This window comes from Aquarana catesbeiana, linkage group LG07 (genome assembly GCF_042186555.1).
Source record: "Aquarana catesbeiana isolate 2022-GZ linkage group LG07, ASM4218655v1, whole genome shotgun sequence".
Taxonomy (NCBI): Eukaryota; Metazoa; Chordata; class Amphibia; order Anura; family Ranidae; genus Aquarana; species Aquarana catesbeiana.
Genome location: NC_133330.1, coordinates 340,598,134 through 340,613,692, shown reverse-complemented (window position 1 = coordinate 340,613,692; position 15,559 = coordinate 340,598,134). Strand labels below are relative to the sequence as shown.

The 15,559-nt window shown below is 45.2% G+C and overlaps 1 protein-coding gene across 4 annotated transcripts in view; it reads right to left on the bottom strand.

Moving 5' to 3' along the window:
- Positions 1–15,559, bottom strand: part of ST3GAL3 (ST3 beta-galactoside alpha-2,3-sialyltransferase 3) — a gene marked incomplete at its 3' end in the record, with an annotated part of 495,733 nt that overhangs the window by 29,874 nt on the left and 450,300 nt on the right. For all 4 annotated transcript variants that reach the window (XM_073593923.1, XM_073593922.1, XM_073593925.1 and 1 more), the window contains 1 exon segment: positions 15,356–15,542. In XM_073593923.1, the coding sequence (XP_073450024.1) occupies positions 15,356–15,542 (187 nt within the window).

The window sequence follows — 15,559 nt, the reverse complement described above, 5'->3', positions numbered from 1 at the left end:
TTCTGCAACAGCTGAAGGTCCGCTAATTGCATATCCCTGCTCTAGGCAATCATCTGGGACACGTCACAGGTCCCAGATGATTGCGCGGCCAGTCATGGCGCACGGTGCGGTTCATGCATGCCCCGTGGGTGCCCAGCTGTGAAGTCACAACCGGGCGCCCACAGTTACAATGCCGGCGCCGCTGAGCGGAGGGGGTAAGACGAGCGGGGCTTCGATCACCCGCATCGCTGGACCCAGGGACAGGTAAGTGTCCGATTATTAAAAGTCAGCAGTTGCAGTATTTGTAGCTGCTGACTTTTAATTTTTTTTTTTTTTTTTAAGCGGAACTCCACTTTAAGTTAGACTGATATATATATACCTTGTATATATCTGTAGACACTATATAAATCTTGTATAATGATGATAATAGTAATAATAATATGAGATTAATTTACCTTTTAGAAGCAGCAGTCAGATCTTTCAGCACCGTCATCGTTTGAAAGCTTGCAATTTCCTATCTAGGAGACTTGTGGCTACTCTAATCTGTAGCAGGGTGACCGATCCCCTCACTGCCCCCCTATGTAGTCTGATAGGTGACCCATGTCAGGGAACAGTGGGCTACTTTAATCTGTAGCAGGGTGACCGGTCCCCTCACTGCCCCCTATGTAGTCTGATAGGTGACCCATGTCAGGGAACAGTGGGCTACTTTAATCTGTAGCAGGGTGACCGATCCCCTCACCGCCCCCCCTATGTAGTCTGATAGGTGACCCATGTCAGGGAACAGTGGGCTACTTTAATTTGTAGCAGGGTGACAGGTCCCCTCACTGCCCCCTATGTAGTCTGATAGGTGACCCATGTCAGGGAACAGTGGGCTACTTTAATCTGTAGCAGGGTGACCGATCCCCTCACCGCCCCCCCTATGTAGTCTGATAGGTGACCCATGTCAGGGAACAGTGGGCTACTTTAATCTGTAGCAGGGTGACAGGTCCCCTCACTGCCCCCTATGTAGTCTGATAGGTGACCCATGTCAGGGAACAGTGGGCTACTTTAATCTGTAGCAGGGTGACAGGTCCCCTCACTGCCCCCTATGTAGTCTGATAGGAGACCCATGTCAGGGAACAGTGGGCTACTTTAATCTATAGCAGGGTGACCGGTCCCCTCACCGCCCCCCTATGTAGTCTGATAGGTGACCCATGTCAGGGAACAGTGGGCTACTTTAATCTGTAGCAGGGTGACCAGTCCCCCTCACCGCCCCCCTATGGAGTCTGATAGGTGACCCATGTCAGGGAACAGTGGGCTACTTTAATCTGTAGCAGGGTGACCGGTCCCCTCACCGCCCCCCTATGTAGTCTGATAGGAGACCCATGTCAGGGAACAGTGGGCTACTTTAATTTGTAGCAGAGTGACCGATCCCCTCACCGCCCCCATATGGAGTCTGATGACATGTCAGGGAACAGTGGGCGGTACTATTTTAATTGACCAGTAACTTCCTGCTCGTCTGTGCTAATTTTCCACCCAGCTCCGCCCACCCTGTTGCATCATCAAATCTACTCTGGATGGAGTACAAGATAACTTCCCAGACACTGACCGCAGCCCTGCCCAATGAACACCCACAATGGTCACTACCATTGCAATGCATGATAGGATGTGTAATGTGGTATTTTGGTAATGATTGAGCACTTATACAGTGTGAAACGCGGTCTACAGAGCACTCTGCTCTTGCGGTGTCACTCTGGGATGTCCCAATAAAGGATTTTGGATTACAACGTGGTGTGCGGCCTATTCTTTTTCTTATACATTGATTGCGGAGGCAGGAACCCACTAGTTCCATCAGGCTTCCTCATCTCACTTGGAGCGGCAAGCCTTCCTTGTCTAATTGCTCATTTCCACCCAGCTCCGCCCACCCCGTTGCGTCATCAAATCTACTCTGGATAGAGGACAAGATAACTTTCCAGACACTGCCCGCAGCCCTGTCCAATGAACACCCACAACGGTCACTACCATTGCAATGCATGATGGGATGTGCAATGTGGCGTTCGGAGTCTTCTACTGGGCTTTAAAAGCATTGTTGCATATAAAAACAAGCAATGTTTGGAAGCATAGTAAAGACAACTTCATCAGGCAAGGGCAATAGTGACGCTGAAGGAATCTCTATGTTGGACTGCATTACGATGGCACCATCCATTGTTGTCATTACAGCATCTTGCGAATATAGGTCACTACGCAGCACGGGGTGCACCTGTATTTATGTTCTACTCTGCATAGAGGAGCAAGTGAATGAAGGTCCCTTTAACTATGTCTGATATTTTTTTGAAGTTATCCTACAATATTAACAAAATCAGTGTTTCTTTCAATCTACTCATTCAGTTCAGAGATTGGGCTTTGTCTTCTTACTAGAACGGGGTCACTCCTATTTCCACATTCCTTTTCATCAGCACATGAGAGATCCCTAGACCTTCTATTCATTTTTCTTCTTCCTTCCAATGTAATGGCTGAATAGCCTCGACGAAGTGACTACTCTGCTCAGGGACGACATGAGTGCTTGCTAAGAGAGGTAGACGGTTACAATTATGTGTTCAATAAAATATCCCACAGGATTAAAGAGATTGGTGCTTCTTCTAATTTATTAACTCACTATGGGTATGGCCTTTGCCCTCTAGCTAGAATGGAGGCCCTCATAATTCCACATTCCTAGACCTCATTAATGGTCTACTGAACAGACCACCACCTAGACTTTGTGATAATGTAGTCTCCGCCTCCCAATATTCACGGTTTTGTATTCTACCTTCCATGTGGGCACTTAGCACATGGGAGTGAGGGGTCATTGAAAAGCTCTGTGTAAGCGCCAAGTTTAATTTTTAAGCTCACATGGGGAATGTCCTCATCACTGTAGCTAAATGGAGCAACCCCCTACAAATATAGGTCACTACGCTGTAGTGGAATTATTATTCCACTCTTTTTAGAGGGACAAAGCCCATAGTCATTGAAGAGAGTGGAGGAATCACCGGTCTTTTTAACCATGTAGGATCTAGCAGGACCAATGTAATGGCTGATTAGCCTCTGTGAAGTGACCACTCTGCTCAGGGACAACATTAGTGCTTGCTAAAAGGGAGGTAGAACGTTAATATTACGTGTTCAATAAAATATCCAACATGAATAAAGAGATTAGAACTTCTTCCAATTTATTAATTCACTATGGATATGGGCATTGAACTTTAACTAGAATGGAGGCACTCATAACTCCACGTTCCTTTACTTCAGCACATGAGAGATCCCTAGACCTCATCAATGGTCTACTGAGCAGACCACCACCTGAACATTATGATAATGTAGATAATGTAGCCTACACCTCCCAAGATTCATTTATTCTTCTTCCTTCCATGTGTTCATTCAGCACACAGGACTGAGGTGAGCTCTATAAGCTCTGTGTAAGCTCCAAATCTCATTTTAAAGCTCACAAGAAGAATGTTTTCATTACTGTGGGTAAACGGAGCAACACCTTGCAAATATAGACTGTTATGCTGCATGACGTGCACCTTGATGTTCCAGTCTTTTTTTAAAAGGCAAAGCCTATTGCCAAAGTTAAGGAATAGGGTGCAGGAAACACCAGACTTTTTAACTATGTAGGCTCTAGAAGGACCAATGCAATGGCTGATTAGCCTCTGTGAAGTGACCACTCTGCTCAGGGACAACATTAGTGCTTGCTAAAAGGGAGGTAGAACGTTAATATTACGTGTTCAATAAAATATCCAACATGAATAAAGAGATTAGAACTTCTTCCAATTTATTAATTCACTATGGATATGGGCATTGAACTTTAACTAGAATGGAGGCACTCATAACTCCACGTTCCTTTACTTCAGCACATGAGAGATCCCTAGACCTCATCAATGGTCTACTGAGCAGACCACCACCTGAACATTATGATAATGTAGATAATGTAGCCTACACCTCCCAAGATTCATTTATTCTTCTTCCTTCCATGTGTTCATTCAGCACACAGGACTGAGGTGAGCTCTATAAGCTCTGTGTAAGCTCCAAATCTCATTTTAAAGCTCACAAGAAGAATGTTTTCATTACTGTGGGTAAACGGAGCAACACCTTGCAAATATAGACTGTTATGCTGCATGACGTGCACCTTGATGTTCCAGTCTTTTTTTAAAAGGCAAAGCCTATTGCCAAAGTTAAGGAATAGGGTGCAGGAAACACCAGACTTTTTAACTATGTAGGCTCTAGAAGGACCAATGCAATGGCTGATTAGCCTCTGTGAAGTGACCACTCTGCTCAGGGACAACATTAGTGCTTGCTAAAAGAGAGGTAGAAGGTTAATATTATGTGTTCAATAAAATATCTAACATGAATAAAGAGATCAGAGCTTCTTCCAATTTATTAATTCACTATGGATATGGGCTTTGAACTTTAACTAGAATGGAGGCACTCATAACACCACGTTCCTTTACTTCAGCACATGAGAGATCCCTAGACCTCATCAATGGTCTACTTAGTAGACCACCACCTGAACTTTATGATAATGTAGATAATGTAGCCTACACCTCCCAAGATTCATTTATTCTTCTTCCTTCCATGTGTGCATTCAGCACACACATGGGACTGAGGTGAGCACTGTAAGCTCCAAATAGGCAAAGCCTATTGCCAAAAATAAGGAATAAAGTGCAGGAAATTGGTGGTTATGACTAAGGCCTCATAGGCTGAAACGCGTCAACTGACTTAATCTGCGTTTGTTCACTGTGGCTATTCAATAAAATGAAGAAATTTTAAGAGCAACAACCGCAGTGGGGATAATTTTTTTCTACATTACTCTACTCAGCCAGTGACTGTGGATCGAGCACCTAGGAGTTCTGCTATCTATGTGATGTATGGGTAGTAGCACTGACTTTTCTGTTTATACTAAGGTGCAGGAAACACCAGTCTTTTTAACTAAGTAGGATCTAGAAGGACCAATGTAATGGCTGATTAGCCTCTGTGAAGTGACTACTCTGCTCAGAGACAACATGAGTGCATGTTAAATGAGTAGTAGAAGGTTCTTCTTATTATTTTATTTTACTAATGATCACTACTAAAGATATTTCAGGGACCTGAGCCTGGATGGATGTTTGTAAACAAGGAGCAACTTTGGAAGGTAACAGCATTGTGGCAGGGACCCAGGAGAGACAAATGTAAGGGCTGATTGGCCTCTGGGAAGTGACCATTCTGCTCAGGAACAACACGAGTGCTGGCTAAAAGACGAGTAGAAGGTTACTGTTAGATCTTGAATGACATATCCTACATTATTAAAGAGACCAGTACTTCTTCCAGTCTACTCACTTCACTTTTGGATTCGGGCTTTGCCCTTCTAACGAGGATAGAGGCACCCCTAATTCTACCTTCCTTCCAATCAACACGAGAGGTAGTCCCTAGGCCTCATCAGTGGTCTACTGAGCAAACCACCACCTGGACCTTCCAATAATGTAGCCTCCAAATTTTCATGGTTTTCTTCCACCGCACTCAGCACTTGGGAATGGGACGAGAGCCATAAGCTCTGTGCAAGTTCCAAAGTCTCACTTTAAAGCATACCTGGGTCATGTTCTCATTGTTCTGGGCACACGGATCGGTGGGGGAGTGGAGGGAATGTATAAGCATCTGTGGGAGGCAAAGCTCAGGTCTATATTAAAGTTACAGTTTGGGATACTTTTCCCCCCCGTAGAGTTCGAAGCATATGTAACGGCAACCACTCTGCTTACAGAGGCTGAACTGTAATGTGGAAACATTAGTATTCCTAATGTATTTACAGAATGTGTTTCTGTTTGGGATCACTTGCTCCCTGAGAGCGTGGGAGGTGTGCGCTGCACCCAGACATCCCTGAGACCAGCCAGCTGTTTCCTATCCAATGTGTGTCCTTATAACGAATGTAAGCATCTGCACCCTGCCATGCAACGGACCTTTGGTTCACCTTCTGGACACCGCCACATTGGTTCGTGGTGGAAGAAGGTTTTGTCATGCAATGTTTTGGCACCAATAAACACCCAAATGTGTTTTCGGCACCGACCCTCTAGCGACAAGATTGCAACAGTCGCGCCCAAAAGAATCATACATAAGAATACAAATCCAGAAGTTTTTTTTTAATCCGTTGAAAAATTTGTGTTTTTTCCCACCCAGTTTGGAGATTCACACAGCTCTGCCACACAGCACATCCCCGTCTGAAGGGGGGGAGACTTGATTTTTCTCTGCTGCAGTTCAGTAACATGTACAGGTTTTTTCCCTCCCCCAGCCTGTGTTTGGACAGTGGAAGGGGAAGCAGCAGACTGATAAGCTCTTCTCTATGCTCTCTCTTCCTATCAACATGCTCTCTGTGACAGTGGTGGCCTGGTCAATTAGGGGCGCAAGGGCACCGCCCCCCTTATCCATGCGTCTGGCCCCCTGATCTACATGCAGGGCACCGGACACATGGATTGCAATTGGGGATTTTTTTTTTTTTTTTGAAGCACGTGATTAGAGCCAGAGGCTCTAATAGGCTTCAAAAAAGGGTGGGCTCAGGGTACAGAGCACTGCTAGTGAAGCCCACCAAGTCGTGTGACAATAGCAGATTAATATTCGCTATTGTAACACTGATGCTCTTCCCGGCCAATCAGGAAGTGGGTGATGAGACCCTGCATCCGATTGGCCTAAAAGAGATACAATCGTATTGGATGCCAGCAGGAGGGAGGAGATGCTCGGCGCACGGAGAAGAGGAGGGAGGAGATGCAGGGGAACCGAGAAAGCCGGCGCCCGCACCCCGAAGAGGAACTGGGAGACTAGTCAGGACTGAGGGAAAGATGAATGCAGCAATGTACGGAGACATCCTTGATGAAAACCTTCTCCAGAGCGCTCTGGACCTCAGACTGGGGCGAAGGTTCATCTTCCAACAGGACAACCACCCTAAACACACAGCCAAGATAACAAAGGAGTGTCTACAGGACAACTCTGTGCCTTGAGTGGCCCAGCCAGAGCCCAGACTTGAACCCGATTGAAAATCTCTGGAGAGATCTGAAAATGGCTGTGTAATAATGTCACTAGTCCCCAAAAAAGTGTCATTTGGGGTCAGATTTATCCCCCGCAATCTTGCAGTCCCGATAAAAATCGCAGATCGCCGCCATTACCAGTAAAAACAATAAAAAAATAAAAGTCGCTAAATCTATCCCGTAGTTTGTAGATGCGATAACTTTTGCGCAAACCAATCAAAAAAAATATACGCCTATTGCAATTTTTTTACCAAAAATATGTAGAATAATATATATTGCCCTAAACTGATGAATACATTTTTTTTTTAATATATTTTTTTTTGATATGTATTATAGCAGAAAGTGAAAAAAAAAAATTGTTGCTCTTTTTTTGTTTAAAGCGCACAAAATAAAAACCACAGAGGTGATCAAATACCACCAAAAGAAAGCTCGTTTTGGTACAGCGTCGCACGACCGCGCAATTGTCAGTTAAAGCGACGCAGTGCCGTATCGCAAAAAAAAAAATGGCCTGGTCATTAAGGGGGCAAATCCTTGCGGGGATGAAGTGGTTAATGTTTTATGATTAAAATAAACTCTTTGTGCTCTCCTAACATTTGGCTCTGGATCTCCTTATTTTTAAAAATCTCTTGAATATCATCTGAAGCACCTCCTAGAGGTCTCTTCATGTCGGTAAGCTGCCAACCAGAACCTTAGGATGCTCAATACAGTTTATACCTTGACAAATTGATCTACATTTGGACCTAACAAGCTCCTATCTCCAGTGATAAAAAAAAAAAAAAAAAAACAACTGGCAGGTTCTAACTCTTCCCTAAACAATATTTTGTTGAGAGTTCTGCTTAAAATTGTATAGCATCTAATTGTAATGTAATAGTATCTCTATTTTTTAAAGTGGTTGTGAAGCCAGATGTTCTCTACAAGTCATTAGTAAGGCAAACCACCAACAATTAATCAATATGTCCGATGTTAAAATATACATTTCCAAAAAAACCTTTTTAATTTCAATTATTTCAGCTCATGTGACGGCTTGACTCCCCTCCCCGCTCTGCATGGGCTAGCTCAGTGGGCGGGACTTTTTCCTGTCCTCTTTGGTGGGTCCAATCTAGCCTAATCAACTGCCACGGCCCCCCCCCCCTCCCCACATAGGCAGATCTTTCCTTCCCACCAGCCCCCCTTTCCCCCTCGACCGAAACCCCCCATCCAAGTCCCCCTTCTCCCTCCCACATTCAAGGTCCTTATACCCCACTCTCCCTTTTTCCCCCTCCCCATTCCCCTCTCCTAACTCCCATCTCCCCCTACAACTTTCCCTCCCCCCTTTCTAAACCCCCGCCCACCTTCCTTTTCTACCACCCTTTTTTTCCCCCCTGTCCTCCCCTGCTCCCACTCTTCCACTTCCTCTTTCTCTCCTCATTACCCCCCCATAGGCAGATCTTTCCTTCCCACCGGCCCCCCCTTTCCCCCTCGACCGAAACCCCCCCATCCAAGTCCCCCTTCTCCCTCCCCCATTCCAGGTCCTTATACCCCACTCTCCCTTTTTCCACCCCTCCCCATTCCCCTCTCCTAACTCCCATCTCCCCCTACAACTTTCCCTCCCCCTTTCTAAACCCCACCACCCCACCTTCCCTTTCTACCGCTCCTTTCCCCCCCCCGTCCTCATTACCCCCCCGGTCTCTTATCCCCCTCCCGTCCTGTGCTGCCCCTCCTCTATTTTCCTTTGTACTAATACTAGACTGACTCTTTTCCTCCCGTATGAGATCCTTCCCCATTCACCATTAGCATACAGCAACAGGTCAGTTACTGATCTTTTTTTATGCTAAAACTATTTTTCTGATGAACCCTGGTCTTGTAGAAGCTTCCGTGGGACCAAAGTGTTTGGCTAAATGACTTTAGATACAGGTCCCAATGGGACTCCCAAGGGGACACACGGTTATATACACTGATCATTATATACATTATATTACCATATAACGGTCATATGCATCTACTATCATTCTTTATGTCCTTTTAATACATCAGGAGACTCACATTACCTTTTAGGATGCTAACTTTTAAATAGGCTCCTTTTATCCATTTTATTTTTCTTTTCTTTCGCTTTTGCTGTTTTTTTTATCAGCACCTTGAGTATTATAGAAAAAAAATATATATATACACATGTAAGTTTTTACGAACAATTTTTACATGCTTCACCTTTTTATAGGATGTTCTGATATACGATTATGTAAATTATATTTTAACCTCCATTTCAGCATATTTATATTCTTCTATATATACTGTATATGTTTCTCCACACTCTTATTTTTCGCTGAGGAAGGGGGAGTCTCTGTTCCCCGAAACGCATTGGCTTGATCACTTGTCACTACTTTAAAAAAAAAAAAAGGATTACAAATTCACCTTCCAACTTGCATTTCATTGGATATTGGGCGCTCCTTCTTACCTTCCTTATTTTGTGGGTCATGGAAGGCAGAGCGGAGGAAAAGCCGTCAATACAATGGACTCAGCAATGCAGCAATAGGTCTGCTGTACACCATGACGTGCTAATACTTATAGCGCTGCTCTAAGCAAAGAAGGAAGTATATATAGTCCCCTCTAGTACTCAGGAATTGAGGGTGCTAGTGAAAAAATATCACCATCCAGTAGTGTATAGCATAGTTGAAAAAAATCGCCGCTCAACCCCATCCAGTCTACGTGGTTGACATGTATAAGCTGGCCTCAGCCTTGCACCACTCCACACACCTGTTTATCTCTCCTCTCCCCTGCAGGCACACCCGACAGTCCCGTACCACCGGAAAAGGAAAATACATATATAAATTCCTACTCTATCACGTAGGTAGGTGCGATTCCACATCAGTTTATCAGCCTGCCATCTTCACCTCCGGCAATTAACACCACTTCATTCCTGTACTTCGCATAGCCCACATATACTCCGATCCGTTCACATTCGTCACTCCCTGCCATCATGCTGCACTAACTGTGTCTTCCCACCCCCACTGACACGACACTTATTCAGCGTAAGCACATGTCACGTGCACTTAGGTGGGCTTTATCTATTTATTCATTTATTTATTTATCTATGCACATGTGAGCGTATATATTTATGCATTTATACTATTGTATGGTCACATCTGTGCCCCTTGATGTGCATTCTGTGCCCATTTGCTCACATCAATACTTTTGTCCCTGCACAGCTACCTATGTGCTGGCAGAGATGTTTACATACGCATGCGCATGTCTATTATACATAAGCACAACTTGACACATCATATGGTGAGAGATGGTCTCTCAGTGTTTCTCTGTGTATTTAACATCACTCATAGGTTTTTTCCTTTATGTGCATATTTATTCATTTATTTTTATTTTTGTATATATATATATATATATATATATATATATAGATAGATATATAGATATAGATATATATCTATCTATATAGATATATATCTATATCTATATATATAGATAGATATATATCTATCTATATATATAGATAGATATAGATCTATCTATATCTATATATCTATAGATATATCTATATATAATTTCATGTTTTTCGCTTCAATGTTCACTACCAATCAATCATCGATTGTTTCTCTATTGATATGGTACCTTCTACTATTTCATAGTCTACTCCAGTGTTTCTCAACTCCAGTCCTCAAGGCGCCCCAACAGGTCATGTTTTCAGGCTTACAATGATTTTTGCACAGGTGATTTGATCAGTTTCACCGCCTTAGAAAGTACCACAGCCATTTCATCGGAGAGAAATCCTGAAAACATGACCTGTTGGGGCGCCTTGAGGACTGGAGTTGAGAAACACTGGTCTACTCATTTGACCTTTATAAATGTGAATTTATTATACGTCTCCAGTCTGTAGTGTACAGCATACACTTACCATGTGCTCCTTACTATTCTGTTCCGTTTCGATCTGTATCCCACCTAGAACGCATGGACTGATATGGAGCTCAGAATAAGTAATTATCCATCACAGGACATACCTTCCAACTAGCCACCCCTCCCTATGTACACATGTTGGCCTACTGGCTCACACAGACTGTGCTCCTGTTCTTTCAGGCTCTGATGAAGAGGTCACCCTCGAAACGCGTCAGACTATTTTAAATATCTGCCTCAACATGGGCATATCCCAATTTTAACCTTTTAGTGTATATTTTGTCACCTGTTTTTATGAAACGTAGTATTTGTATTATCCATATGTCTATATATGTTTGTATTCCATTATACATGAATAAACCAAATATGTTTTGATGTAAGCGGTTGATCGCGCACCCTCCATCCATCTCCTTCCACACCACTCCACACACCATGTCCTCTGACATGTTTGGCCCCACCCACCGGGGGCTTAGTCATAGATGACCAAGCCCCGGAAGGTGGGGCCAAACATGTCAGAGGACATGGCGTTTGGAGTGGTGCAAGGCTGAGGCCAGATTATAGTAATAGATGACCAAGCCCCGGTAGGTGGGGCGAAACATATCAGAGGACATGGCATGTGTAGTGGCGCAAGGCTGAGGCCAGATTATAGTCATAGATGACCAAGCCCCGGTAGGTGGGGCAAAACATGTCAGAGGACATGGAGTGTGGAGTGGTGCAAGGCGGAGGCCAGCTTATAGTCATAGATGACCAAGCCCTGGTAGGTGGGGCGAAACATGTCAGAGGACATGGAGTGTGGAGTGGTGCAAGGCTAAGGCCAGATTATAGTAATAGATGACCAAGCCCCAGTAGGTGGGGCGAAACATGTCGGAGGACATGGCGTGTGGAGTAGTGCAAGGTGGAGGCCAGCTTATAGTCATAGATGACCAAGCCCTGGTAGGTGGGGCGAAACATGTCAGAGGACATGGAGTGTGGAGTGGTGCAAGGCTGAGGCCAGATTATAGTAATAGATGACCAAGCCCAGTAGGTGGGGCGAAACATGTCGGAGGACATGGCGTGTGGAGTAGTGCAAGGTGGAGGCCAGCTTATAGTCATAGATGACCAAGCCCCGGTAGGTGGGACAAAACATGTCAGAGGACATGGCGTGTGGAGTGGTGCAAGGCTGAGGCCAGCTTATAGTCATAGATGACCAAGCCCTGGTAGGTGGGGCAAAACATGTCAGAGGACATGGCGTGTGGTGTGGTGCAAGGAGGAGGCCAGTTTATACATGTTAACCATATAGACTGGATAGAGTTGAGCGGTGAGAGCAAGGAATGGGAGCATTTGCACTAAAATGGCAACGCTGCACAGGCTAGCTCAGCCTGTAGATTGTTGCCACTCCAATCCTGGAGTTGTAATTAACTGGAAGGATCAACAGGTATTGTCTCGATTATTGATATTTTTGAAAAATTAAGAGGACACATTGTTAGATGAATTTAAGGAGGTTGTTATTAGTATTTTCTTTTCTAAGTTTAATATAACATTATATGTTTAATCTCTGAATGTAATTTAAACATAACTGCCCAAAGGTCAAAAGAAAGTTTTGATTTCCAGGCATGATGCATTGCGGAGTTTGTACCTGAACCCCTATTTCTAAAGCCAGATTTTAGTGTAATTAAAAGAATTGTCCTTTTGAGAAGCTACGTGCGTTCTCACGTAGGCTGAATTTCAGAATTCAGTGATGAATTAGAAGGAAAGCTTGGCTCTGCCCGGAGGCACGGAGCTCCCTTGACAGATCAGCCAGGAGGGCACAGTGACGGCATCACACTCGGCTCTTATCTAGGCCATCACGACTCGCCTTCCCTTCACCAAAATCCCACCAATTCCCATGTCCATCCATCTTGAAAAGGGAGCAGAGGTCATAGACTCCAGCCTCTGTTCAATTTATGAGATTAAGATGTTTAATAAATTGCTCCCTTAGATATGTCAGCAGTCTGCAGAGCTGGCCAAGAAACACACACACAAAAAAAAAATTTGGCTGTAATTCTGCAGATGTCTCGGTGTTATTCTTTATCTGACAGTAGCTGAGGTGGCTGCAATGTCACAGTCGGCGTTCCTGTCTCCTCCTGTGCACAGAATACACCTTTGGCTACATCCGTTCCTATTTCTACCTTTCACCATCATGTAGAAAAAACAAAAAAGCAGAGAAAAAGAAAACTACTTGGCAGAGAAGGAATGTACAGGCAAATAACAGGTCTGCATAAAAAGACACTGAACACAAAAAGGGGTGTTCAGAAAAACCACACTATGTTACAAAGTTAAACCGTGAGCCAGGGCACAGGAAAGACAAGAACTGCACAAAAAAGGGGGCAGGAGAGATGAGGACAACACAGAGAACCGGGGGGGCAGGAGAGATGAGGACTACACAGAGAACCGGGGGCAGGAGAGATGAGGACTACACAGAGAACCGGGGGCAGGAGAGATGAGGACTACACAGAGAACCGGGGGCAGGAGAGATGAGGACTACACAGAGAACCGGGGGCAGGAGAGATGAGAACACAGAGAACCGGGGGTAGGGGAGATGAGGACTACACAGAGAACCGGGGGGGCAGGAGAGATGAGGACTGCACAGAGAACCAGGGGGCCGGACAGACAAGGACTGCACAGAGAACCAGGGGGCAGGAGAGATGAGGACTACACAGAAAACCAGGGGGGGGGGGGGGGGGAGACAAGGACTGCACAGAGAATGCGGGGAAAAAGAGAAAAGGGCTGGGCAGAGAACCAACAGGTAGAAAAGAGGACGGCTGATACAAAGAAACAGGAAAGGACAGAACAAGGGCTTCACAGAGGACTAGGGGGCAGAAATGAGGAGGGTTGCTCAGAGAAACTGGAAAGACAAGGGCTGCGTGGAGATCCAGGGGAATGAAAGAAAAGGACTGTTCACAGAACCTGGGCTGTACAAAGAACCAGAAGAGATGAGGGCTGTGCAGAGAACTAGATGGAAGAAAAAAGGAGGTCTGGCTAGAGAACTAGGAGGCAGAAAATACAAGGACTGTGCAGAGAACCAGCAGGCAGAAGAGACAAGGGCTGAGTAGAGAACCAGATGGAAGAAAATACGAGGGCTGGGTAGAGAACCCAAGGGCAGAAGAGACAAGTGCTGAATAGAGAACCAAGGGGCAGAAGAGACAAGGGCTGCGTAGAGAATCAGAGGCAGAGGAGACAAGGGCTGAGTAGAGAAGCAGGGGCAGAAGAGATGAGGGCTGGGTAGAGAACCAGAGGCAGAAGAGATGAAGGCTGAATAGATATCCAGGGACAGGGGCTAGGTAGAAAACCAGGGGCAGAAAAGAGAAGAGTTGAGTAGAGAACCAGGGGAAGAAAAGACAAGGGCTGAGTAGAGATACAGGGGCAGAAGATACACGGGCTGCATAGAGAACTAGGGGCAGAAGAGATGAGGGCTGAGTGAAGAACCAGAGGCAGAAGACACGGGCTGCATAGAGAACAAGAGGCAGAAGAGAAGAGGGCTGAGTGAAGAACCAGAGGCAGAAGACATGGGCTGCATAGAGAACCAGGGGCAGAAGAGACAAGGGCTGAGTGAAGAACCAGAGGCAGAAGAGACAAGGGCTGAGTGAAGAACCAGAGGCAGAAGACACGGGCTGCATAGAGAACTAGGGGCAGAAGAGACAAGGGCTGAGTGAAGAACCAGAGGCAGAGGAGACAAGGGCTGAGTGAAGAACAAGGGGCAGAAAAGACAAGGGCTGAGTAGAGAACCAAAGGCAGAAGAGACAAGGGCTGAGTGAAGAACAAGGGGCAGAAAAGACAAGGGCTGAGTAGAGAACCAAAGGCAGAAGAGACAAGGGCTGAGTGAAGAACCAGAGGCAGAAGACACGGGCTGCATAGAGAACCAGGGGCAGAAGAGACAAGGGCTGAGTGAAGAACCAGAGGCAGAAGAGACAAGGGCTGAGTGAAGAACCAGAGGCAGAAGAGACAAGGGCTGAGTGAAGAACCAGAGGCAGAAGACACAGGCTGCATAGAGAACCAGGGGCAGAAGAGACAAGGGCTGAGTGAAGAACAAGGGGCAGAAAAGACAAGGGCTGAGTGAAGAACAAGGGGCAGAAAAGACAAGGGCTGAGTGAAGAACAAGGGGCAGAAGAGACAAGGGCTGAGTGAAGAACCAGAGGCAGAAGACACAAGGGCTGAGTGAAGAACAAGGGGCAGTAGAGACAAGGCCTGTGCAAAGAACCAGGGAGCAGAAGTCGAGGACTGTGCAGTCAAAATCAGAACGGAAGAGGACTGTGTGGTAATTGGAAGGGCAACTGTCAGACTTTGGTTGATGTTGACATTCAAACTGAAGTGTCAGGCTGAGAATAAGAAAGCAAAGCTAGGACACAAATACATATTTTTCAAGTTACACTGAATATCTAAAATGTTTTGATTCTTGCATAAGCGTAGATGTAAGTAATTTTCAGTCATATAACATAAAATATTGACACTGCATTCTTATGCAACTCAGTGACACTACTTACCACTTTCTCTTTGTAAACAATATATTTCAGCCATTTGAAGTCTTGCCACTTGAATCCGGTCAGCACGAAAAGGGAATCTTTCTCATATTGTTCAAGTTTCTGAATGGCTCCTTCGGGATATGTAATTCTTAGTGTTGTTTTACTGCCCACGTCCTTCACGAAGCCTTTGACTGGTGCCGAGTTCAGCCTGGAACATGACAGGTC